This window comes from Mobula birostris, chromosome 18 (genome assembly GCF_030028105.1).
Source record: "Mobula birostris isolate sMobBir1 chromosome 18, sMobBir1.hap1, whole genome shotgun sequence".
Classification (NCBI taxonomy): domain Eukaryota; kingdom Metazoa; phylum Chordata; class Chondrichthyes; order Myliobatiformes; family Myliobatidae; genus Mobula; species Mobula birostris.
Window position 1 is genome coordinate 61,732,125 of NC_092387.1, and position 27,457 is coordinate 61,759,581.

Consider the following 27,457-nt stretch of genomic DNA (forward strand, 5'->3'; position numbering starts at 1 on the left):
TCCCGAGTGTACATGGGTGATAAAGGAACAAGGGAGAATGGGTTATGGGGAAATAAGTAGGAAGTGGAAATGTTGGGGTTACTCTGAGACCTGATGGGCCGAATATACTCTGTTAGTTGGTTGGGGGAGAGTAAAGGAAGGGAATGTGATAGGAGGGGTGAAACTATGCCATGGGGGAGAGGCTCCTGGATCTAAACACACTTGTGCAGAGAGTAGAGAAGGTAGGGAACATCTGAGACAAGTCCTCAGGGAAGACTTGAGTTCATTCCTGACCTATGATATTGTCTGTAAACATTTCCCTTGGGTGTTCTGATCTTCTCCCACATTTTAAAGGCGTGTGGGCCACTGGGTCAATTAGCTGATGTAAGATGTCTCCAGTGTGTAGAGGAGAGGTAAAATCCGTGGGAATTGATAGGAATGTGGGGAGAATAAAAAGGAGGATTAAGGTAGACTAATGTAAATGGCTGGTAGCGGGCCAGCACGGACTTGGTGGGCCGAGTGGCCCGTTACTGTGTGGTTATCTCTATAACCAACCGACAGCTGACTGGGTAAAGGCGGAAGAGGTAAAGGATGCCAGCACGGTGAAGAGAGTGAGATTTGTGGCTTTATTTTCTCCAAAGAGCTGCCACAGGTTTGACAGGTCAAATGGTCTCTTTATGCTTGCTGGTGCTTGTGCCAATGTGTCTGAATGGACTGGGCCACGCAGTCAGAGACCGCCTGCTGAGGCCCGAGTGCCGAGGAGCTGAGTAGTGACCAGGCAATCCGTGAACGCCGTCGCAGCCTGCGCAACGCGGCTGCAGCTCAGCGGCCACAGAGTCAGCAGGACCAGCAGGTCAAAGGGTGTCTCAGCAGTGAGGGGTGTGTGCCATTAGTCCGTGCTGAGAATTTCGAAAATACCAGCAATTGCTCAAATGACAGTGTGATCCCCGCACATTGTATAATTCAGGTTATCACATGTACATTAAAACATACATTGAAATGCATCATTTGCGTTTACAACCAACACAATGATGATATGCTGGGGGCAGTCTCTAGATATGTAGATTTCACATTATTGCCCCAGAATTATTGACCATTCGTAGAGGACAGCTGCAAAGCCCAGTGTAAAAACACCAATGCCCTTGAACGAAAATGCTACAAAAAGTAGTGGATATGGCCCAGTCTGTCACAGGTAAAGCCCTCCCCACCATTGAGCACATCTACACGGAATTTGTCGCAGGAAAGCAGTGTCCGTCATCAGGGACCCCCAGGTCATGCTCTTTTCTTGCTGCTGCCATCAGGAAGGTGGTATAGGAGCCTCAGGACTCACACCACCAGGTTCATGAACAGTCATTACCCCTCAACCATCAGGCTCTTGAACGAAAGAGGGTAACCTCACTCAACCTCACTTGCCCCATCATTGAAATGTTCCCACAACCTATGGACACACCTTGGAACTCCTCGTCTCATGTTCTCGATATTTATTGCTTATTTATGTACTATTATTTTTTTCTTTTGTAGTTGCAGTTTGTTGTCTTTTGTCTGCCCTATTGGGTGCAGTCTTTCATTGATTCTATTATGGTTATTGGATTTACTGAGTATGCCCACAAGAAAATGAATCTCAGGGGTTGTATATGTACTTTGATAATAAATTTACTCTGAACTTTGAAATGTTTCCCAAAATGAGTGGTCGCACCTTCACACTCTTCCCCCTAGCCCAGGCTCCCCAACCTAAAGAGTAATCCCACTCTCTCCAGCAGATCGGCTCCCAGCAAGGTTCAATTAAATCTGAATTCCACTAACTATAACCCCTATTTATGTCCTTCCTAGAGACTGGTGCTGATAAAGTTCATCTGCGCTTCAGGAAAGGCAAATATAGTGGGAGGAGCTTCCACTGCAACCCCTTCAACTCTCCGACACCACCTCCCTGACTCTTTCCCTCTCTACAACCGCCCATCCCCGGCCCGCACCTCCAATTCTCACCCTGCCCCCAAAATCTCTGACTCTCACCTCCTCCCTAATCAACCATGCAAGGTGCTCCTGACACTGGCTTTGCTCAGTACCTATCACAAGTTATTCACACAGTCTCCCAGCCTTATCTGAAACTGCTGCCCCAAGTTTGCTCTAGCCAAAGCATTCTCCATCACGTGAAACAGTATCACTCCAACAGTGTGGATTTGTGCTTTTTCACACCACTCTGCAGCGGTGTTTTCAGACGAACGTCACAGGCAGGAGGGGAAGCAGTTCGCGTTACGCTTGTTTCCTATAGTGGGGGAAGCCTGAAACTAGAGGACATAGCCACAGCAGGGGGACGTCATTTAGAACAGAGATGAGGAGGAATTTCTTTAGCCAGAGAGTGGTGAATCTGTGGAATTCGTTGCCACAGGCAGCTGTGGAGGCCAAGTCACTGGGTAGATTTAAGGCAGAGGTCGACAAGATTCTGGATTAGTCAGGGCATGAAGGGATAACGGGGAAAAGGCAGGAGATTAGGGCTGAGAGGGAAAATGCCTGCAGACTCAATGGGCCAAATGGCCTAATTCTGCTCCAAAATCTTAGGTTAGCAATGCAGCAGCGCAGCAGTTACTGTGCCAGCGATCGTCCATCAGGGCAGCAACGTGTGCGTGGAGTGACAGAGAAACTGCTGGAGGAGCGCAGTGGCTCAGGCAGCATCTGTCAGAACAGCGGGAACTGAACCCTGATGGGCGCTCGCCGGCACAGCAAAGGCCCAGGGTAAAACCCAGGATAACAAACTCACAATTCACTGTTAGTCAGCAGTCTTGGTTTAATAAAATCATTAGTGAGGCAGCTTCTAGGTGTGGCTGACAAAGAAGCCACACACGCTCGTGTTTAATGAGGCGCCAGTTCAGGGTCCTACGTACTTTGTCTAATCAGCCTCACCGTTCAAGCCAGACGCCTAATCAGCCCCTTCCAATCCCCTAGTAAACAAGCAAGTATTTTCCAAAACACCAGGAGCAAGGTACAAACAAGCTGGCCTCAAGCACGCGTAGATCACCGAGCCCAAGACAGAGCACACCTTGTTGTCCGGGACTAGTAGTCGAGTTCCTGCTCCATTGGGAGTTCTTAAATAACTTCACAGTATGTTCTGTCCCAACGTACACAATATATGCTTAACGTAAGCAGCAGGAAAATCCCATTTCCACAAACAACCCATAACCTCTCCTGACTCCTAGACATTCCAGCAATACAAATGTTTGGCGAGGTCCCGGAGAATGTTTTGTGATTTGTCCTTAGTTTCCCTTTGGAAACCTGAAATGCACTCACACAGGGGGAGAACTTCTGCTCACCTTAGGCAGCCGGCTCACTACTCAGAGCAGGAAGTTCTCAGTCTGACCACAGGACCTCTTTCCCAAAGGGGCAACATGCTCCCTCTCAGTATTTCCCTTCAGTTACCTCCACTAAACCATCCCATGCCCCTAACCGGAATTCCCCTGATTTTCTTCCCTTCCCCTCCATTCCCCACTCTGCCTCCCCTTACAACTTCTCTTCTCCTCACCTGCCTATCAACTCCCTCCGGTGCCCCTCCTCCTTCCCTTTCTCCCATGGTCCACCATCCTATCAGATTCCATCTTCTTCATCCCTTTACCTTTTTCACCTATCACCTCCCAGCTTCTTACTTAATACCCCCTCCCCCCAACCTGGTTTCACCTTTCATCTTCTAACTTGACCTCCTTCTCGTCCTCTCTTCTTATTCTGGCTTCTTCCCCCTTCCTTTCCAGCCCTGATGAAGGATCTCAGCCTGACAAAAACCGTCAATTGTTCATTCCCCACCAGAGATGCTGCCTGACTTGCTGGGTTCCTCCAGCATGTTGTGTGAGTACCTTTGGATTTCCGGCGTCTGCAGAATCTCACACTTACAACTTCAGGGACTCAGGAGAACAAAACAAAGCAGCTTGGATGTGGAACGTTAACTTTCTGTGGACAGCAAAGGCATCTCAGCACTTAATGTCCATCTCTAACTGACCGTAAATGGAGAAGATGGTTAGCGTCTACATATCAATGGGTGTGGAGTCACCCACAGGCCAGACTAGGCAAGGACAAGGTAAGGACTGCAGATATATATCTCGAAGGATGGTAGTGACCAGATGGGTATTTTGCTTCACGGTTAGTACTATTAAATATTGTTTATTTCAAATCCAAGGCTCATTTAGTTACTTTAAAGTGCCCATCCCCCACACTGAGATCAAACTTGTGCCTCTGGTTGTAGGACCAGGGCTCTCCAATCCAGCAGGATCCTGGGAAACCTGCTCTAAAGCTTCCACTTCCTTCCCATCATAAGACCACCAAACTGAACACAATGCAAGAGGTTCAAAGTTCAAGGTACGTTTATTATCAGTGTATAAATTATACAAGCTTGAGGGCAGCCACAAAACAAGAAACCCAAAAGAACCCACTAAAATAATAAGACTAACAAGCACCCAATGAGCAGAGAGAGGACCTGTACCACGTTGTACTACTCTATGTTCTATAGCAAGTGGGAAAAGATTCCTGCAACCTACCCTATCCATATACCTCACCATCACAGAACTGAACCGAAACTCCAGCCATCTGGTGCCCAGGTGACCTCTGAGCCATTTCTCATGACTGTGTAATGTGTCTCTGGATGATCAGACTGAACAGAATCTTTGCCTCTGCACGGCTACATTCAAAGCCCATACAATGGGAGATCAGTGTAGGTTTCCTTGGGCTCATTCGCGCGCCCCCCCCCCCACAACCCCAGTGGCTACTTGCCCCAAGGTGCTTATTTTATTTATTTATCGGGATACAGCGCAGAATAGGCCCCTCCAGCCCTTAGAACCGTGAGGTCCAGCACCTCCTGATTTAACCCTAGCCTAATCACTGGACAATTTACAATGGTCAATTAACCTACTAACTGGTATATTTTTGGATTGTGAGAGGAAACTCAAGCAGCTGGAGAAAAGCACACATTCCACAGGGAGGACGTACAGACTCCTTACAGATACCAGAATTGAACTCTGAACTCTGACATGCCATAGTGCTAACCACTATATTACCATGGCAACCATATGAAACAGAAAATGCTGGAAAAACTCACCAATTCAGACATTTGTGAAAAGAGAAACAGGTAATTTTCAGGTTGAAGACACTTCACAGGGGACCTGACAGACGACAAAACACCGTATCAGCTGACTATTACCTCATCATGGATTAAGGGGATTACATAGCAAACTTGCCCAAAACATTCACACCAACCTTTTTGCCTATCCATACTAAACCCACTTGCCAACATTAGCATCATATCCTTCTATGTCTTGCATATATCTGCCAAAATACCTGTCAAACATAGTAACTGTATCTGATTCCACTTCCTCTGGCAGCTCTGGGCCTGCACTCACTAGACTTTCGAAGAATGAAGGGAAATCTTACTGAAACCTATTGAATATTGAAAGATCTAGGTAGAGTGGACGTGGGGAGGATGGTTTCAATAGTGAGAGAGTCTAGGACCAGAGGGCAAAGCCTCAAAATAGAAAGGTATCCCTTTAGAACAGAAATGAAGAGGAATTTCTTTCACCAGAGGGAGGTGAATTTGTGGAATTCATTGCCGAGTCATTGGGTACGTTTAAAGCAGAGGTTCTTGATTTCTATGGGCATCAAAGTTTGTGGGGAGAAGGCATGAGAAGGTTGAGAAGGATATTAAATCAGCCCTGATCAAATGCACAACAGACTTGACGGGCTGAACAGCCTAACTCTGCTATGTCTTGTGGTCTTATATCAACCACTAATTCCTTCTCCAAATGACCTTGGCCATCTTCAAACAATGCCCTACAGACACAGACACACTATAAGCTCATGAGATGACCTGCTTGGCAAATCCAAGGACCAACCATAACAATCTGGTTACAGGAGCTGGTATAAGAATATGGTTTATAGGACATACGTGAAAGCTTTAGAGAGAGAGTTCAGAGGAGATTTACCAAGATACTGCCTGACTGAGAAAAGGTTGAGTGAGCCAGGGCTTTTCTCCTTACAGAGGTGACTTGATAGAGGTGTACAAGATGGTAAGAGGCATCGATAGAGTGGACAGCCATGCCTTTGTCCCCAGGGTAGAATTAGCTAATATGAGAGAGAATAATTTTAGGTGATTGGTAAAAAGTATGGGGGATGTCAGAGGGGTTTTTTTTGGCACAGAATGGTGGGTAAAACATACTGCCTGGTGGTGGTAGAGACAGATACATTAAAGACATTTAAGGGACATTTAAATAGGCACATTGATGGAAGAAAAATGGAGGGCTATGTGGGAGGGAAGGGTTAGATTGATCTAGGAGCAGGTTAAAGGGTCGGCATAACATCATGGGCCGAAGGGCCTGTACTGTGCTATACTGTTCAATGTCCTGATTCACCTTCCCATACATATGGAGTTCACTCAGTGTGAGTCAGGCAAGCATTCCGGTGGACATATTGTACTTCTCTCAGGACACCCAAGGAATTATTTGTACAGAACTTTCAGTGAGGGGGAAAAGAAAGATCAAGTTTAGTCTTATTTACCATAACTTCCTTCAAACATAATTAAAATACAATATAGATTTGTCCACAGAAATCTCAGCAACATGTCCTTGGAGGTACCTAGTTGTTGATGCTTATGTTCAGACTAAACTAACCAAGAACGCTCTGTCTGTGACGCTTTTAATCAATGTTTTTACAAGTTTAATTTGTTTATGCACCTTCGGAAAGATGTTTGGGTCCAATGGGAACAGGACAGCATTTCGGTAGCAGGTGCCAGGGAAACTTCCCGAAGACTACCCACCTTGAATTTCCACATTTGTTTCAGAACCCTTGCACTGCTTTCCTGAGGAAAGTTTTTTGAATCAAAGTAAATAGATGCTTAACCAAAATATCCCAGTTACTACACAGCAATGTTCCCCAGTCAAAAGTCCTGAAATGAGGAAAATCGGAAAAGAAACAAACTATTCTTCTCACATTCCCATTAATTCTCCCTCACTCCCCGATTGTACCACTCACCTGCATACTGGGGCAATTTCAAACTGCCAGATAAGGGAGGGGGGGGTGGGAAGGGGGCTTTGGGGTGCTAACTGTTTCTCTCATTAATAATGTTATTTGTTCTCTTTGTTTTGTGGATGTCTGCAAAGAGTAAGAATTTCAGGTTGTATACTGTATACATCCTGCTATATTAAATTGAACCATTGAATCACTGAAGCTCCCAAGCAGCATGTGTTTGGGATGAGGGGGCAAAACAGGCGAAACACACAGGGGAAAGATTAGCTTTATGTCACATGTACATCCAAACGTGCTGTGAAATGCGTCATTTGCATCAAGGACAGTCTGAGAATGTACCGGGGGCAGCCCACAAGTGTTTTCCAATCTTCCGGCACCAACACAGCATGCCCACAACTCTCTGACCTTAACCCATATATCTTTGGAACAGGGGAGGAAACCAGAACACCCAGAGGAAACCCACACGGTCACAGGGAGAACATACAAACTCCTTACAGACAACGGTGGGAATTGAATTCCTTTGACTGGCACTGTACTAGTTGTAACATTATACTAGTTGCTACACCACCATGCTGCCGGGGGAGAACGTGCAAACTCCACATAGTCAGCAACTCTCCCAGCTGCCCCAAGACCTCTGCAACCTGGCTTTAGGATCCTCTGTTGGACACACACTGTGTAATCCAGCACATCAGGAATGTTTAATATTGGAGTGCGGATTCTTCACAGCTTGTCTTTACTCCAGTGTTGATTGAAATCATTCTGAATATTGGTTGATTTAACAGTTAGGACAACTTTTATTTAAAACTGGATGTGCAATAATTGAGGATTTTTTCTATTATTGAGATACAGCACAGAATAGGCCTTTCCAGCCCTTTGAGCCACACTGCCCAGTAATCTTCCGATTTAATCAATTTACAATGACCAAATAACCTACAAACCATTATATCCTTAGACTGGGGGGGTGAAACCCACACAGTTTTGGGGAGAACATACAGACTCCTTACAAATAGCAGCAGGAATTGAACCTGGGTTACTTTTTTTTTTTATTAAGTGCAATCGTGAACAATAGCCAGATCAGAAATTCTGATCAAGTCAACTAGTTCCCAAAGAGAACTCTGATAGGCCAATAGATGGTTCACTGCTGTTCAGCGATAGAACACAAAAAAAACATATTATGCTAACATACTGTGGCTCCCAGGATAAATTAGTTTACAATGTCAGGCCAGACATCCTGTTATAAACTAGCAAAGAGCAAGCTGCTGAAGGACCTCAGCGGGCCAGGCAGCATCTGAGGAGCAAAGGGATGGTCAACGTATCAGATTAAGAACCTGCACCGGTCTTGACAAAGGGTCTTGGCCCAAAATTTTTGGCCATCCTTTTCCCTTCACAGAGGGTGTTGGACCTGTTGAGATCCTCCTGTAGTTTTCAGATTCAGATTTATTTATCACAAGTACATCTACATATCCAGGGAAGTAAGTCATTTGCGTTAACATCTAACACACCCAAGATCCCAGCAGCTACAGCTGTGTCTCCTTCCTGCTATGCACAAACTGGAACCAAGACAATAGCACAGTTCCTCATCTAGCCAGTAGCAAGAACAAGGGCGCTGAGGTCCAGGGTCACCTTCGGGCTTGTGTAGTACGGTGACACTTTAGTTTGCCACTGCAGTACCAGTGATGGGCGACTCGGCTGACTCGTGCTTCAATTCTGATCCACAGTGTAATTAGTGCTACACTGTCAAATATGCTGCTGCTTCGCAGATGATGGGATCTGGAGCCAAGAAACTGCTGGAGGAACTCTGAGTTGAACGGCATCTGAGAAGGCAGGGGGACAGCTGACATTTGTGATGCAGGGTCTCAAATGATTTGCCAACCGTCCCTTTGTCCACACAGGTGCCTCTCAACCCGCTGAGTTTTTCCAGCACTGGTTTTTGCCTCTCTCCTATGCCACTATTCTGTAGAAAGTAGGGCAGTTATTCATAGAACCCCAGGTTCATGCATATCCCACTATCATCATGACTATAATAGATGATCTGGTCTTGAAGGCACTGCTGTTAACCGAGACTGCTATGCTCAAGCTCACCGCCTTGGATGGCCACATCCTTCTCAGGACGTGAAGGTCAAAGGTTGTAGAAAGTACAGGCTCTCGCCTATGTTACAAATGGCCGACTTAATGAAGCCCACTCACATCAGCAAGTGTTTAGGATACCATCTGCTGCAGGACAGCAAGCATCTTCTGCCACCTGGGAACTTAAGACTGTGGCCACATTTCTCATTCACAAACTGTCCGGGTTGTGAACAGTTCACAGGAATGGAGCCTGTCAGGGGCAAACAGTTCACTGACAGGTATGTGGTTCCCTAAAATATCACAGGTAGACAGTTTGGTGAAGGTGGCATTTGGTACGCTGGTCTTGCACCAGGGCACTGGTACCTATATTCAATGTCAGGGCACTGAATATAGAAATGGCAATGTTACATCACGGTTGTGTACGACATTGTTGAGACCACATCTGGAGTGCAGAGCTTTCATCAGCCTGTTTTAGGAAGGCCATCACTGAACTGGAAAAAAATGCAAAGAAGATTTACAAGGATACTGCCAGGGCTCGAGGGCCTGAGTCATCGGGAGGGGCTGGGTTGGAGAGAATGAGATTCTTTGGAGCACAAGTGACAGGAGGATGAGCATAGATAGAATGAGTACACTGTCTTTTTCCCAGGGAAGGGGGAACTTAAAATTAGAGGGTATACAGAGGTCAAAGGTGAGAGGGAAGACACTTAAAAGGCAACCAAGGGGCAACTTCAAGGAGAGGTGCTCTGTATATGGAATAAGCTGCCAGGGGAAATCATTGAGGCAAATAAAGTAACTAAAGGTAGTTAAGTAAGCATGTGAGTAGGAGTTCGGAGAGATATGGATCAAATGCAAAGGGGGCTAGTTTGGTAGGTGCCATGGCTGGGACGCACAAGATGGGCCAAAAGGCCTGTTTTCTCATATTCTCCATGAAAGCTCATTTCACTGGATCAGTCAACCAAGCTTCACACTAGATCCTGCAAAGCCAGTGGAACTTCAGACCAGCCTGAGAGCCTCCCTCAGGTTTAAGGTGTAAATGGTTCTCAATGTTCAATATTTTATACCAGGGTGTTATCTGTCTCCTTCTGGATAATTAGGCCACGGTTGAACAGGGAAGAAACACTGCTCACTGTACTTGGCACCTTGACTCCATCACAGATAATTTCCTGTGAGAGCTCCAGTGTGACCCCGACCCACCCCCACACCAATCCTCTGCGTCTGCAGTAGCTGACGCCAGGGGCATAGCCCTCCGGGCTCTGAATGTGCATCAGTACAGTTAACACTGCCATTCTCTGTCTGCGGACCCACCAGGCTCCTGGTGCAAACCACTGGGGTTTACCCCTTCACGGGGTAAAACTAGACAGTGGTCAGGAACATGGAGCCTGTCCTGGCTGTGTGCCCAGGAGTACCAGAACTCTTTCTTATTCACTGGGACACAGAACAACCCCCTTGCTCCAACATGTTCAGCCCCACACACAGTAATTCCTTGTACCCCTACTACCAATTCACTCTAGCACAGGCCATTAACTCCCTTCAAATTTGTTTGTCGTGTAATTCACAGTGCCACAAACATGAGAAACTCTGCAGATGCTAGAACTCCAAATCAACACGCACAAAGTGCTGGAGGAACTCAACAGGCCAGGCAGAAGCTATGGGAAAGAGTAAACAGTCGACATTTTGGACCGAGATCCTTCCCCACGACAGGTCTTGAGTTACAGTGGCCAATTAACACAGCAGTCCATCCGCGGAGCTTGCAACCTCCACGCAGAGAGCAACACAAGGTCAGGGTTAACCCAGCATTAGCAGAGGCGTGAGACAGCAGCACTACCTGATGCACAGCCCCCACGTCAGCAACAAATTAACTCTGACATCTGTACACCTCCACTCGTCTGAAACGGCCAGCAACAAGAGGATGATCTCCATTGGTGCCCAGAAACCTGACAAAACACAGAAGCCAGCTGCTACGTCCTCAGGCAGCTCGTTCCATAGCAACCCACACAAAATGCTGGAGGAACTCTGCAGCTCAGGCAGCGCCTATGGAAATGAACAGACCCTTCTTCAGGACTGGAAAGCAAGGGGGAAAGAGACCAGAACAAAAAGGTGGAGGGAGGGGAAGGAGGGTAGCTGGAAGGTGAAAGGTGAAGCCAGGAGGGTAGGAAAGCTAAAGGTCTAGAGAGGAGGGGACCTCATAGGAGAGGAGAGCCGACCATTGGAGAAAGGGAAGGAGGGGGGGACCCGGGGGAGATGATAGGCAGGTGAGAAGAGATAAGAGGCTAGAGTGGGCCATAGAAGAAGAGGGGAAGGGGTGAGATTTTTTTTTAACTGGAAGGAGAAATTGATATTCATGCTGTCAGGTTGGAGACTACCAGATGGGATGTAAAGTGTTGCTCCTTCACCCTGAGGGTGGCCTCATCATGGCACAAGAGATGGCCACTGAACAACAGGTCACACAGGAATGGGAATCGGAATTAAAATGTTCGGCCACTGGGAAGTTCCCCTTGTGGTGGATGGAGTGGAGGTGCTCAACAAAGCAGTTCCCCAATTGATAGCTGTTCTCACCAACATCGAGGAGGTCGCATCGGGAGCACCGGACACAATAGACCACCCCAGCAGATTCACAGATGAGGTGTTGCGTCATCTGCAAGGACTGTTTGGGGTCCTGAATGGAGGTGAGGGAGGAGGTAAACGGGCAGATGTAGGGCCTTGGCCGCCTACAGGTCCATATACACATCACCCTCTGCATGAAGATGATGCCTCTCAGTTTCCTTTTAAACCTCTTCCCTCTCACCTGAAACCTATGCCCTCTAGTTTGAAATTCCCCTTCTCTGGAATGTGTCCTCTGGATTAAAGCAAAGTAGAGGCTTTGCTTCCAAATATTAAGGGATCCTGACTTTGATGCAGTAACAAAATGACATGACCAGCTGAGATACTACAACTGTCTGAAACACAGTGATGTCGCCGACTTTGTTCCTCCTGTCTCTCAAGCGAGAAGATGGGGCTGCTCACCTACCCAACCTCTTACCCCCTGACCCCTCTCTTTTCTCCTGTCCCTACAGCCCCCACCTCCAGGGGAAGGATTTCTGATGGTGTAGAGTCAGCAGTCTCACACAGCATCAAAACAAGCAGAGAGGCAGCAAGATCCAGGTCCTCACAGCACACCCATTCTTAATTCGGTTAATCATTAATCTTTGACATGACCTTGCTTCTGCACAGGGAGAAAAGGAACACTGGACAGCCAGAAGAAACAATTTCTGCCTAAACCACCCCCTCCACACCCTGCTCTTCACCAACAGTTTAACACCACGTGCTAACGATGAAAATAACAAAACCTGGACTGCTGCAGGAGAAATGGAAGTGGGGGACACAGCGACTCAGTAAGTGGAACCTCTAAAGGGACAGGAGCTGCTCATATGGAGGAGAGGACAGGGAGGTGCCAAGATGGGACACCCAAGATCATCCTCTCCCTCCCAGTGTTTGGGGAGGAATTCTGCCCTCTGAATCTTTCTAAATTCCTCATTTAGCACACCCAAGCCAAGGAACAGCACCTTCATTTCCCCTCGTGTACAGCTGAACTTGAGAATCCTCTCCAGAGGAGGTAGCTGTCCTGCCCAATTGAGCTCTGGTCTCAGAACGATGGCCTGTAAAAGGTCAGTGGGCACATGGCAGAAGAGAACAATCCTGGAGTGCTAGGTGATACAATTGCAAAGAAGGCATAACGGCAGCAAAATGTCATTAGCAGTCTGAGGAGACTTGGTATGTCACCAAAGTTTCTCGCAAACCTCTACAGATGTACGATGGAGAGCATTCTAACTGGATGCATTACCATCTGGCACGGAGGGGCCACTGCACAGGATCCAACAAAGCTGCGGAAAGTTGTGAACTCAGCCAGCTCTATCATGGGCACTTGCATCCCCAGCATCCAGGACATCTTCAAAAGGCGACGCCTCAAGAAGGCAGCAACCATCGTTAAGTCATTACCCATCATCCAAGACATGCCCTACCATCGCTTCTACCATCAACGAGTTGGTAGAGAAGCCCACAGACAGTTTAGAAACAGCTTCTTCCCCTCCACCATCTGATTTCTGAATGGACACTGAACCAATTACACTACAGTATATCACTATTTTTTTCTTTTCTTTTTTTCTCTTTTTGCACTACTTATTTAATTTAATTTTTATATATACTTATTGTAATTTACAGTTTATTATTATGTATTGCAATGCACTGCTGGCACAATATAATAAATTTCACAGCATATTCCAGTGATGTTAACTTGATTAAACCTGATTCGGATCCTGATCATATCCTTTTCCCACCACCGTGCAGACAAGCATACACTCTACATCCTCTTTGGACGGGGGCAACTGGGACTGCCACACATTCCAGCACCAACATAGCATGCAGAACAACACAGCAACTAAACAACAGAAAAGCAACACCTTTTCCTCACTCCCAACAACCCCCTCCCCATACATACATACACATACACACACACACACACACACACACACACACACACAACCAATCCCAGGACCAGTCTCAACCTCCAGCCCCTGGCCTGGAGTCACAGACACTGGACCTCTGATTTCTGGATACATGACTCAGTAAGCTGGGAGGGTTTTATCCCCCTCTCCAGGAGTTAGGGGCCACAGGGCATCATCCAATGTTTAAGACCCCAACTCACTCTTCATTAACCTTATATTTATTTTTTTAAATAGAGCATGGAATAAGCCCTTCCTGCTCTTTGAGCCACTATGCCCAGCCATCCTTCCAATTTAACCCTAGCCTAATCACAGGACAATTTACAATGACCAGTTAACCTACCAACCGATATGTCATTGGACTGAGGGAGGAAACCAGAGCACCTGGAGGAAACCCATGTGGTCACAGGGAGAACGTACAAACTCCTTACAGCCAGCAGTGGGAATTGAACCCAAGTCACCTGTACTGTAAAGCGTGGTGCTAACCACTGTAGAGAATTAACCCCTGCCGGCTTTAACTTCCATGTCCAGACTGGACCTTATAGCCTTCTCCACTTATAAAGATCTAATTACGGCTAATAACTTGCACGAAGTCTCAAGCGACCAACATAGTGTGATCCAATCCATCTGCCGCCTGACAAATCGGAAATGCCGATGGTTTAGCATCTACCCCACCCGGTGGCATGTACCACACTCGCTTTATATCTGGAGGCTTCTGTTGTCATATTCTCTTCACTTCCAGCTTCTGTGTAATCTTTACCTGGGTTACTTGGTTCACTGGGAAATATATAAAAAAGGTCTGGAAAACCTGCCAGTTCAGCAGCAAAGACCTGAGTGTGCTAGATTATCCGAGGTTTACTGTACCAACAGATCGTACTGTTCTCGTTAGATCCTTTATTGAATATTAGTTGATACCTTTCCAAAAATCCAAGCCCAATAATGATAACTAGGAAAAAGACAGAGACAGAGAAAGACAGAGAGAGACAGGGAGAACACCGAAGAGGTAAACAAGGCTCAGAATGCCAGCCAGCAACCTGCTCCATCATGAACAGCCCCAGGAGAGATGATGAAAGGTCATCCGTGGCCTCCTCCACGTTGGGGTTACTGCATTGCTGATATTCTCTGCTGCCTTACTTGTACCATACGGGTTCAAGTGCAGCGTATGGACAAAACTGAAAGCAAAATCAAGGCTAAGAAGTGACAGGGTCTGCGTTTCTCCCGCCCAGCAAGCCCACCTACTTGACAAGTGGGAACAGAAACTGGAAGAGGGGGAGCTAAAATTAAACAGTAAATAACCAAGGTCAGAGTTTGTGTCTGCAGAATACTTGTCAAGGTTAATCACTGTTCAGCTCCAGCTTCACCCTGGTGGCTTCTGAGAGTTCTGTTTAGTAACAGGGCACAGGAACTAATATCTAATCCTGTAGGGCGGTCCCTTCCTGGGATCCATTTTCTACACATTACAAAGGAAGCCTCCAACATGATGGCATGAACATTGATTTCTCAAACTTCCAGTATATTTTTTTTCCACTCCCTCTACAATTTCCTACTCAGGCCTCTTACTACTTCTCCTCACCTGCCTGTCACCTCCTCCTTCCCTTTCTCCCGTGGTCCACTCTCCTCTCCTATCAGGTTCCTTCTGCAGCCCTTTGCCTTTTCCACTTATCACCCCCAGCTTCTTACTTCACCCCCCCCCTCCATCTACCAGGCTTCACCTTCTCCTCCTCCCCCTCCCCCACCACCTTCCTCTTCTGGCCTCTCCAGCACTCACGAAAGGTCGCGGTCTGAAATGTCGACTGTTTATTCATTTCCACAGATGCCACCTGACCTGCTAAGTTCCTCCAGCCTTTTGTTTGAGTTGGTCTGGATTTCCAGCATCTGCAGGACCTCTTGTGTTTACGCATTACAAAGGAACCCTTCATAAAACCAGTGCCACTTTGTCAACGAGGGAAGGCGATCTAAACTGATATTTTCCACAGATTCTAATGAAATATACATTGCATCCTTTGAGGGGACAATGATGAGTCGCCCAGAATAGACTAACTCCATTTCGGCATGATCATTGATGTTGAACAGGTTACTTCAAATTGCTAGTCAAACCTGATAAGTTCCAAGATAGGAAAGCATTTAATTGGAGTAAGGGGAATTATGAAGCTATCAGGCAGGAACTTGGAAGCATAAACTGGGAACAGATGTTCTCAGGGAATTGTACGGCAGAAATGTGGCAAATGTTTAGGGGATATTTGCATGGCGTTCTGCATAGGTACGTTCCAATGAGACAGGGAAAGGATGGTAGGGTAGAAGAATCGTGGTGTACAAAGGCTGTTGAAAATCTAGTCAAGAAAGGCTTACGAAAGGTTCAAAAGACTAGGTAATGATAGAGATCTAGAAGATTATAAACCAAGTAGGAAGGAATTTAAGAATGAAATTAGGAGAGCCAGAAAGGGCCATGAGAAGGCCTTGGTGAGCAGGATTAAAGAAAATCCCAAGGCATTCTACAAGCATGTGGATAAGAGGTGAGAGAATAGGACCAACCAAGTGTGACAGTGGAAAAGTGTGTAAGGAACCGGAGGAGAGAGCTGAGGTACTTTGCTTCAGTATTCACTACGGAAAAGGATCTTGGCAATTGTAGGGATGACTCACAGCGGACTGAAAAGCTTGAGCATGTAGACATTAAGATAGAGGATGTGCTGGAGCTTTTGGAAAGCATCAAGTTGGATAAGTCTCCCGGACAGGATGCGATGTACCCCAGGCTACTGTGGGAGGTGAGGGAGGAGATTGCTGAGCCTCTGGCAATGATCTTTGCATTATCAGTGGGGACAGGGGAGGTTCCAGAGGATTGGAGGGTTGCAGATGTTGTTGCCTTATTCAAGAAAGGGAGTAGAGATAGCCCAGGAAATTATGGACCAGTATCTTGCTTCAGTGGTTGGTAAGTTGATGGAAAAGATCCTGAGAGGTAGGATTTATGAACATTTGGAGAGGCATAATATGATTAGGAATAGTCAGCATGGCTTTGTCAAAGGCAGGTTGTGCATTACAAACCTGATTGAATTTTTTGAGGATCGGACTAAACAAGTTAATGAAGGTAGAGCAGTAGATATAGTGTATATGGATATCAGCACGGCACTTGACAAGGTATCCCATGCCAGGCTTATTGAGAAAGTAAGGAAGCATGGGATCCAAGGGGACATTGCTTTGAGGATCCAGAATTGGCTTGCCCACAGAAGTCAAAGAGTGGCTGTAGACAGGTCATATTCTGCATAGAGGTTGGTGACCAGTGGTGTGCCTCAGGGATTATTTCCTGATGACACAAAGGTCGGGGGTGTTCTGCATAGTGTGGAGGGCTGTCAGTGGTTACAGCGGGACATCGATAGGATGCAAAACTGGACTGAGAAGTGGCAGATGGAGCTCAACCCAGATAATTGTGAGGTGGTTCATTTTGGTAGGTCAAATATGATGGCAGAATATAGTACTAATGGTAAGACGCTTGGCAGTGTGGGGGATCAGAGGGATCTTGGGATCCTAGTCCATAGGACACTCAAAGTTGCTGTGTAGGTTCACTGTGTGGTTAAGAAGGCATACAGTGTATTGGCCTTCATCAACCATGGGTTGAGTTCAAGAGCCGAGAGGTAATGTTGCAGCTATATAGGACCCTGGTCAGACCCCATTTGGAGTACTGTGCTCAGTTCTGGTCGCCTCACTACAGGAAGGATGTGGATGCCATAGAAAGGGTGCAGAGGAGATTTACAAGTATGTTACCTGGATTGGGGAGCATGCCTTACGAGAATCAGTTGAGTGAACTCGGCCTTTTCTCCTTGGAGTGACAGGGGATGAGAGGTGACCTGATGATTTTTAGTTGCACACTCCCAGGTGTCCACCTCCTTTGAACTATTCCACACAAAATCAAAGCAAATCGCTCCAATGTCAGTTCAGGAGACAGGGAATATCACACTTTTTGTACTTCCCAAGGTTTACTGAACCCTCTGTAATTCTGATACTCTGTATAAGATGAAGACAGGCATTGATCGTGTTGATAGTCAGAAGCTTTTTCCCAGGGCTGAAATTGCTATCACGAGAGGGCATAGTTTTAAGGCGCTTGGAAGCAGGTATAGAGGAGATGTCAGGGGTAAGTTTTTTTTAAGCAGAGTGGTGAGTGCGTGGAATGGGCTGCCGGTGATGGTGGTGAAGGCAGATACAATAGGGTCCTTTAAGAGACTCCTGGATAGGTACATGGAGCTTAAAAATAGAGGGCTATGGGTAACCCTAGGTAATTTCTAAAGTACACATTTGGCACAGTATTGTGGGTCGAAGGGCCTGTATTGTGCTGTAGGTTTTCTATGTTTCTAAGTCACCCAGCTGCTTGAAATCTACAGAAAAATATCCCACAGAAAGACATGCCACAGAACATAGCATGGGTTCTAGTCAACAATTCTGCCTTCAAAGTCTCCACACCAAATGAAATAACAGAACCACTCTACAGGTACATCACTCTTGTCTGTGCTATGGTGCATCACAACAGCCACATTTCGGTCGACTAGTACCTGCACTTTGATATTTTACCTGCCTCAGGATCAGCTCCTGAACACTGAGTTCACATTACACAACGGAGAACACTGCTTACTGAAGGCTGCAGGGTTCTTTAGTTGCACACTCCCAGGTGTCCACCTCCGTTGAACTATTCCACACAAAATCAAAAGCAAATCACTCCAATGTCAGTTCAGGAGACAGGGAATATCATACTTTTTGTACTTCCCAAGGTTTACTGAACCCTCTGTAATTCTGATACTGTCCTCTAACTCTGGAAGTTCCAAATATTACAATCAATGTTATCTCGTGAACAAAGTCACCAGAGTCAAGTGCTTTAAAGCAGTATCTTTATTCAACAAAATGAGACACTGCAGGTGTCATATGGAGATCCTTTCAGAGGAAGAAGATCTACTCGACCCAACACTACACAACATTCTAGATGCTGAAGATCAAAGAGCAATTCAGGTCAATTTCACATTTACAAGGCATCCACAATGCTGCCCTTCAACTACACACTTCCCTCTTTGCACCCACACTACAGAAAACCAAATGACACCCAAATAATAGATATAAATTAGCATTGTTTCGTCTTTCAATTAACTGTGGTTCATGGTTCTTAGGAACCCATTGTTCAGAGCTACATTTTAAATTTAATATACAGTCCATATTCAGATCTGAAGATTGGTGGTTGAAGTTACTTGCTATTTGTGCTAACCACAAAAACGCTCTAACACGCCAACACTGGAAGTTCCAAATATTGAAGTCTAATTTGCTGCACAATAACGCCAGTTCTGTGCTTCAACTGAATTGCAATTCAATTTTCAAAAAGAAATTCATCATTTAAAACAAAGCAGATACAAAATAGCACAATGGTTGTCTTTCATTTGTAATGCAAAACTATTTATCACAAAAATCTATAAAGTTACAATTGAACAATGAACATGCCAGCTCCTGAACTGGAGTTGGAGGTGGGGGAAGAGGGAGAGGGGTTATAGAAAGCTGTCTCAAAACAGCATTCACTGGGGGGTCAGGGTCAATCAGTTGACCTCTGTACCAACCGCTGGATGCTACATCGAGACCAATCCCCACCGAAGTATCTAAGCCACATTCTCATGCAGAACAGAGAGGTCAATCAGAGTTGGGAACTCAATTCTTGCAACTTCAGCTGACTTACCTGAGATATACAAGGGAGGTACTTGGAAGGCTGCTGTCGTCACAAGCTCCGGTGTTAAATACTACCCAACAACCAGGAATTTATACCCAGATTCCAACTGCATTTGCTCAAAACAGTGCTAACCAAATTAGCCCCATGAAACAGAGGAAGTACGGAAAGGCAAGGTAAGGTCTTGACTCCCACCCTCCCCATAAATAATCCTTGTTGGGAAACAAGTCCTGGGGAGGTACAGGGAAGGGGTGCTGGAGGATTAACCGAGCAAGTAATCCCAATGCTGAGATTCCTGGAAAATGCCCAGCTAGGGCATGTGGGGGGGAACTAAATAGCTATTAGGAAAGAAGGTTAATATCTCCACAAGGAGAGCCATACACAGACAGGATTTATAGAAAACAACCTCTGCAAGGCTTGAGCAGTTTGGGGAAGGGATGAGCTATGGTTTCTTTCACCTGTTCCCACCAACACCGTCCTGGCAAAACCGCAAACATGGCCAGGCACAAACAGCGCTTCTTGGAATGACTGTATCCAAACACATAACACAAAAGAGGCATGGGCAGTACTTCAACAGGAACGTGATTCACAAAGTAGACAGCAAAGGCTTCACAGAACACCACAGCCCCTGAGGTGGATGGAAGCCCCATTCCATCGGAACGGTGACAGAACAAGCTCCTGACTAGGTCACACACTAGGGAGCTGATAGAGACCATATGCAAATTCAAACAATCACTGATGCTTACGAAAGACACGACAACCAAGGTAGAGAGAGGTCAGCCTACCTTTCTGGCAGTGGTTGGCACTCCAGCAGCGATAGTTGTACTGGTTGTACACACTCGTCTTCACGCACAGTGGTCGATCCTCCATGGTTCCCGGACAGACATCCCCACACTCGTTCTGCTGCTTATTCCGATCGATGTAATTATTTTCCACAGAATCCAGGATAAAGGACCAGTCAATGGTGGATAAGTAACAGAGGTCGTGGTTTTTCTCAATCCGCACGGCGCCACGTGTGATGTTCTGGAGACTGTACAGTCCGATCTCCTTCAGGTGAGTCATTTCAAAGATGACCAGAGCGTAGTTGAAGAAGAGGCGGACGCCCCGGATGACAGCGAGATTGGGGAAGAGATCCCGCAACGTCTCGAGCCCATAGACGCGGTAGAGCAACAGGTACTCAGTGATGACGGTCAGCTTTGGGAATCGCAGGGCACGGAAGTCCTCCGCCTTGCCGCTGATTAGCAGGATTTGCAGGTAACCCTCAATGATGGTGCAGTTCTCCAGCTGCCGAAGATCCGACACCTGGTTCCTAATATCCATGCCGTTGCATACTGGAAGGGAAATGAAGCAATCAGTGTTAGTCCTCCCATTCTCTGCCATTAACCACAAAAAATGCCCCAGCCTGCTAAACATCAGGCGAGACGGAGACCCTTGTTAGTGTCAGTCCTCTCATTCTCCGCCATTAACCATAACAGTCAGGAAAAAAAATGCCCCAGCCTGCTAGACATCAGGCGAGACGGAGACCCTTGTTAGTCTCAGTCCTCTCATTCTCCGCCATTAACCATAACAGTCAGGAAAAAAAATGCCCCAGCCTGCTAGACATCAGGCGAGACTGAGACTGAGAACACGCCCAACACAAGGCAGATCTTACCTGAGACGGGAGATAGGGGAATTGTACCATTATTTCAGTGCGGAAAGGAAAACGAAAGGTCTGCCAAGCTAACTAGACTCAAAAGATTAAAATCCAAATAACACCTGCACAGTACAGTAGTGTAGCGGCTAGTGTAATGCTTTAGAACACCAGCCATCAGAGTTCAATCCCTGCCACTATCGCTAAGGAGTTTGTTCATTCTCCCCGTGGTCATGTGGGTTTCCTCCCACATTCCAAAGATGCACAGGTTAGAGTTGGTGAGTTGTAGACGTGCCATGTTGGTCCTAGAAGCGTGGTGACACTCGCTGGCTGCCCCCAGCACATCCTCAGACTGTGTTGGCCGTAGATGCAAAGGACACATTTTACTGCCTGCTTCAATGTATGTGTGACAAATAAAGCTAATTGCCAAGCCGCCATGGCCTGCTCTACTGCCGCGATGAGGCCACACTCAGGTTGGAGGAGCAACACCTTATATATTTCATCTGGGTAGTCTCTAAACAGATGACATGAACATCGATTTCTCGATCTTCCAGTAATTCCTCTCTCCCCCCCCCCCACTTCATCATTCCCATTTCTCTCTCTTACCTTACCTCTTTACCTGCCCATCACCTGCCTTTGGTTCTCCTCCCCCTTGCCATTCTTCCATGGCCTTCTGTCCTCTCCTATCAGATTCCCCCTTCTCCAGCCCTGTATCTCCTTCAACAATCAACTTCTCAGCTCTTTACTTCACCGCTCCCCCCACCCCGCCCCCAGGTTTCACCTATCACCTAATACCTTTTACTTCTTCCTTCCCACATCCCACCTTCTTATTCCGACCTCTCCTCTCTTTATTTTTCCAGTCCTGATGAAGGGTCTCAGCCCGAAACGTCGGCTCTTTTCCATAGGTGCTGCCTGGCCTGCTGAATTCCTCCAGCATTTTGTGTGTATTACTTTGATTTCCAGCATCTGCCAATTTTCCCTTGTTTCTAATCTGCTAAACTCAGTTAAGAAAACAAAAAGTCATTACAGCACGGTGTCCTTGACTGACAAGAGCAAATTCAAACATCTGAGAGACCTACACTGTACTTCGGGCTCATCCTGAGAGATTTACTGCCAAGTTGTTTCTATTTTTAGGGGATAGCGCCAAAATGCAACTCTCAGGCAAGGATTTCCTGCGCTAATGCACAATTAGAATTCACTGAAGCAAATCGGTCGTGATGTAAACCTCTCCTGAAGCTCGCTGTTAAGACGTGGCCAAGCAACATCTAAGGTTGCACCTACAATAGCTCTGATACCTGAGGGTGCATAACAATCCCCACCCCACCCCCCAACAAGAGCTCATGCCAGTCACGGCAATGCGTCACTGAGCTGCACTGACCAAACAAGCCCAGCGGTACTGGCTAATCTCAGCCAAGCAGCCGCATGGTTATCATTTAATGGGTCTTACTGGGAGATGAAGAAAACAGCCAGGACTCCCACTGGTTTCTTTCCAGCGATTCATGCTGGCAACAACTGTGTGAATGAGAGAAGATAAAGCTTAGTTGCCAAGTCCAAGGACAATGAACTTTGCTGGGTGCAGTCCGAATCAGTTTGCACAACTCTCACTGGCTCCACTTCCACTCCATAAACTCATCCAAAACTCTCCAAATTGCATCCTAAATCACCAAGGCTTCTCACCATCCCACATCATCTTACAGATGATCTTAAACACAGTTTTGAATAGCTGTATGGCAAGGTCTCCCTCCAGCTCAAGTCACCCCATCCTTTCAAACACCCAGAGATCCTCCAGCTCGCTGCCAACCCTGTCACAACGTTCATCTGTCCCTCACTACTGGGAGCTACCAGTGAGACCCTTCCCTCAATCTCATCCCCTCAAAGACATCCCCTTTGTCCACTGCCTAATTTGCCTCCTCTTAACATATTTCTGTGACTTGGTATGTCACCAAAGGCTCTCGCAAAATTTCTACAGATGTACCGTGGACAGCATTCTACATCACCATCCGGCGTGGGAGGGACTGCAGCACAGGATTGGAAAACGCTGCGGAAGGCCGTGAGCTTCAGTGAGTTTCATCGCGGCCGCTAGCCTCCCCGGCAGCGAGGACATCTTCAAAAGATGATGCCTCAAAAAGGTGGCATCCATCATTAAGGACCCCCATCACCCAGATACGCCCTGTTCTCATTACTACCATCAAGGAGGAGGTACAGGAGCCTGAAGACACAGACAGACATACACACACACACACACACACTGATTCAGGAACAGCTCTGCCATCTGATTTCTGAACGGAAAATGAGCCCATGAACATTACCTCACTATTTAACTGTTTTTATATTTTATATATATACACACACATATACACACACACACACACATATATATATATATATATATAAATAAAAACACACACATACATAGTTACTGTAATTCACAGTTTTTATTAAGTATTGCATTGTACTGCTGCTATGTACTTTCACGGCGTATGCTGGTGATATTAAACCCAATCCTGATGCTTTGCCGGTGAGCAAAGGAACTGGACTGACATCCTTTGGGGATTATAAAGATGAGGGGGTGATCCACATAGCTGTGCAGTTAGTAAAGTTGCTGCCTGGTAGCACCAGTGACCCAGATTGCAGTCCGACCTCAGGTGCTGTCTATGTGAAGTTTGCATGTTCTACAGGACTGTCTTGGTTTCCTCAGATTGCTCCAGTTACATCCCAACGTTGTGAGGATTGGTTATTTTACGTTGTACATGCCCCCACCCGGCGTACAGGTAGGTGGTAGAATGGGGGAGGTGGGGTAGGAGTCGATGGGAACGCAGGGAGATTTCTAAAAATGGAATTTGGTGTAAGAATACCACAAATGGTGGTTAAAACAGGCTTGATGGGCTGAATGGCCCTTTTCCATTCTGTATCTCTTAATAGGGAAATGACAGGGTGGACATCAACATTTTTTCCCTTTGTAGGGCAATCTCGAACGAGGGGACACAGTCACGAGATTAAATTAATTACTTCAACCTGAGCTGCACAGGAACTTCTTGCAGAGCGTGGTGAATATTGAGTTCCCTGTCCTGGAGGCTACAGAGGCTGGATCTTTGGGAGTGCTTAAAGATGAGGTATAAACTTTTTGGGGGGGGGGGGGGGGAATTGAGAAACTGATGCCTACTTCTAGCTGTTAACTTGAGGAATCGAGAGGAAAGCCCGAAATCAGCAGTGCAGAAAACTACCAAGACGCAGAGGGCAGACATAAGGTACAGGCCAGTCCCTGATTACAGATGTCCATTTTACTGACACCCAAATGAGATCCCACAATGTCAATTTACTCAAAAGTTCTACCTGCATACAAATGTTTGCTGCTATGAATGGCAGAACCAGTCCCCTCTCAGCCTGTCTCGCCTTTTAATCAAATTTCTTTCAGACCTGTGTGTTTTTGATGTCATTCATTACAATAGACGTTGTGGCAGTACGGTTAGCACACCAGGTGATTTTGCACATTTTGAGCACGCGCAGAACCCCCCCCCCCCACCCCAAAAAAATCAATAAGCACTCTAGCAAACTGTTCAATTTTATCACATCTGATACCAGCGTTCACTGGTGCTTACATAACACAAGGCTCCTGCGGAATCAGATCTTTATCACGTATAAATGGTTGTCTTCACATGACACTCTTCCTATCACTGCACGGCCTACCACTGGGGAGTGTGAGAGAAGGCAGCGTTCTTGTCTCTCGTGGAATGAGCCCCTTGACTTTAATTATATGCCCCATAAGTTGAATTAATAAGCATTCATTGTATTATTTCCTTTCCTCCAAAAATGTGTCATCATAGTAAATCAGACTGGTGCTGTACACAATGATATGGCTTCATCATTAGTTTGCATTAACCCATCCCAAATTATTGTCATCACTACCTACAACAATCCTATAACCAAATGAACCTCGCCCAGCCACTTAAAGTGGATTCGTACAAGCCTCACACCATCTCAGGACTTCTTGTCGCACTTTGCTTGAATTGGGCACAACTGCTTACTGTGATGCAAGAGGCCAGTCTGCCCATCGTGTACCAGCACAGCAGTCCAGTCTTCTGGAAGAACTCTTGCAATTCGAGCAGCATCGTAGGAGATAAACCTGATGGGGGGTTTCAACCTGAAACTCTGACAATTCCTTTCCTCCCAGAGGCTGCTCGACTGGCTGATTTCCTCCAGCACATTTCAGCATCTGCAGCCTCTGGTGCCTCTTATCCAATCAGTCCTTTTCCGCGTTTTCCAAACTCCCGTCACTTGTTCCCTCTCACTTGCCATTCGACTCTCTTCATTCATCTTACCATCCGCCGACAACTGGAATACCATCCAAATACACCCAAGGGCCATTCAGCCCTTCAAGCCTGCCCCACAATTCAATATGATCACAGGTGGTCTTTCCCAGTCAATCCTTTAGTACCAGAATTGCACCACCTTCAATTCAGAATCAAAATCAGGTGTCATGAAATTTGTCGACTTTGTGGCAGCAGTACATTGCAATAGATAATAAATACTGTAAATTAAAGTATATACTATGTATGTATAAAATTTTGGAATGATTTGTATGGGTGGCTTGCAAAGCAGTTTCTGCACTGTATCTCAGTACATGTGGCACTAATAAACCGATTATAAATTTTGCCCTCACAATCTGCGAGGGTAGACAACTCCTACAAAGGGTAATTTACAGCCAGAAGAAAACAGGAGCACCCGGGGGGGAAGCTTACGCGGCCACAGGGAGAACGCGCAAACCCCACGTAGACAGCACCTGACCTGAGATCAAGCTGGAAGACGAGTCTCTATAACTGCACCGTGGAGAGTAAACCTGATTTACAGACCCATTCAATGATGAAGGCAGCACGGGATAAGCATGAAGGTAAAGTAAATGAAGCAATACCAGTTAATTCAAACTTAAAAGTGCAAACTGTGGCTCATGATTCACATTACAAGTCGACTCAGTGCCAACCCAGTTGAATTTGGGTTTCTATCGACATAAAGAACTCAGTGATGAATCACAGGCTAAGGAAATATAGGTCAGGGGCTGTGCGTGACGCAATACACTTCCCGTCACTGCCCCCCCCCACACGCACACACTGGGTGCATGTACCAGCCTCAGAGTTAACATTCTGCGCTGTGACCTGATCGGGAGCTCACTTGCTGTGTCTAAGCGGGCTTTAATCTGCAGCAGCAGGATTCAATTTACATCAGTGAATAAAAATTGAATCTAAGCCAGCCATGTAAACTGGTTATTTTGTTAAATCAGTCGCACGACTCAATTAATTCTCGTTCAACCATCCGCAACCCCCCCACCCCAAAATTTTTTAAAAATCAATTACCATCTGGGATGGGGAGAACCCAAAAGGGGAGGTAATTTTTTCTTTCTTATCTTCCGCTCTTCTTGTAGGGGTTCCACGGCATTTGGTATCTGTGGTACCTCGCTCATTTTTTAACCATATAACCATATAATAATTACAGCACGGAAACAGGCCATCTCGGCCCTTCTAGTCCGTGCCAAACTCTTACTCTCACCTAGTCCCACCGATCTGCACTCAGCCCATAACCCTCCATTCCTTTCCTGTCCATATATCTATCCAATTTAACTTTAAGTGACAACATCAAACCTGCCTCAACCACTTCTGCTGGAGGCTTGTTCCACACAGCTATCACTCTCTGAGTAAAGAAGTTCCCCCTCATGTTACCCCTAAACTTTTGCCCTTTAACCCTCAACTCATGACCTTTTGTTTGAATCTCCCCCCACTCTCAATGGAAAAGCCTATCCATGTCAACTCTATCAATCCCCCTCATAATTTTAAATATCTCTATCAAGACCCCCTCAATCTTCTATGTTCCAAAGAATAAAGACCCAACTTGTTCAACCTTTCTCTGTAACTTAGGAGATGAAACCCAGATAACATTCTAGTAACTCTAATTTTTTTTTAAACTGTAATGGGAGTTTAGAGACTTTCGTTGCCAAGACATTCGATTAGGCAAGGCAAAGTTCGGCTCATTTTGCAAACACAAATACTTCACCCAAGCTGTAGGGTAACAAGCAAGTGAGCAACTAGGCTCATAATTCCCTGCCACCCGCCACCCACCCCCCGCCTTTTCCATGTTGTATCCAGTCCTGCCAGAGTTGAGGAGTCCAGCCTCCATATGGACCAGGAATTGAACCTGGAAGCACACGGGCTTGTACAATTCACCACGATAGGCAGTGCATGAGATCCGAACACTTGAAACCGAGATACTGTCTTTTTTATTCAGCCCATAAGATTCTGGCCTTGCTGCCAAAAAAAAACTGAAAGGTGCTAATTCCATAACATCCTCATTTGCGCATGAACCAGATTCCTGAAGCAGACAAAGAAAATGTCACTTAAGATTCAAGGATTTCACACCTTACTATGCAGATTTTAAAAATCTATTAAACAAATTTTACGCAAGCACTAAGTAGAGAAAAAAATTCCTGGCAAAATTCAAAACAAAATGGAATTATGCGAGACACTTTAACTACGTCTTACTAATAAACAGATTTTTTCCAGCCCCCACACACACCCACCCCACGGTTCTTGGTGGGTTTACTACACGAACAGAGAAAGCTCACAGTGTCATGGCGCA

The 27,457-nt window shown here is 46.2% G+C and overlaps 1 protein-coding gene across 3 annotated transcripts in view; it reads right to left on the minus strand.

Moving 5' to 3' along the window:
* Window positions 1-27,457, minus strand: part of igf1ra (insulin-like growth factor 1a receptor) — a 311,540-nt gene that overhangs the window by 245,328 nt on the left and 38,755 nt on the right. For all 3 annotated transcript variants that reach the window (XR_011889661.1, XM_072282801.1, XM_072282802.1), the window contains exon 2: window positions 19,989-20,534. Coding sequence is in view for 2 of the 3 variants with exons in the window: in XM_072282801.1 (XP_072138902.1) it covers window positions 19,989-20,534 (546 nt within the window). In the remaining variant the exon portion in view is untranslated. The remainder of the gene's footprint in view (window positions 1-19,988; window positions 20,535-27,457) is intronic.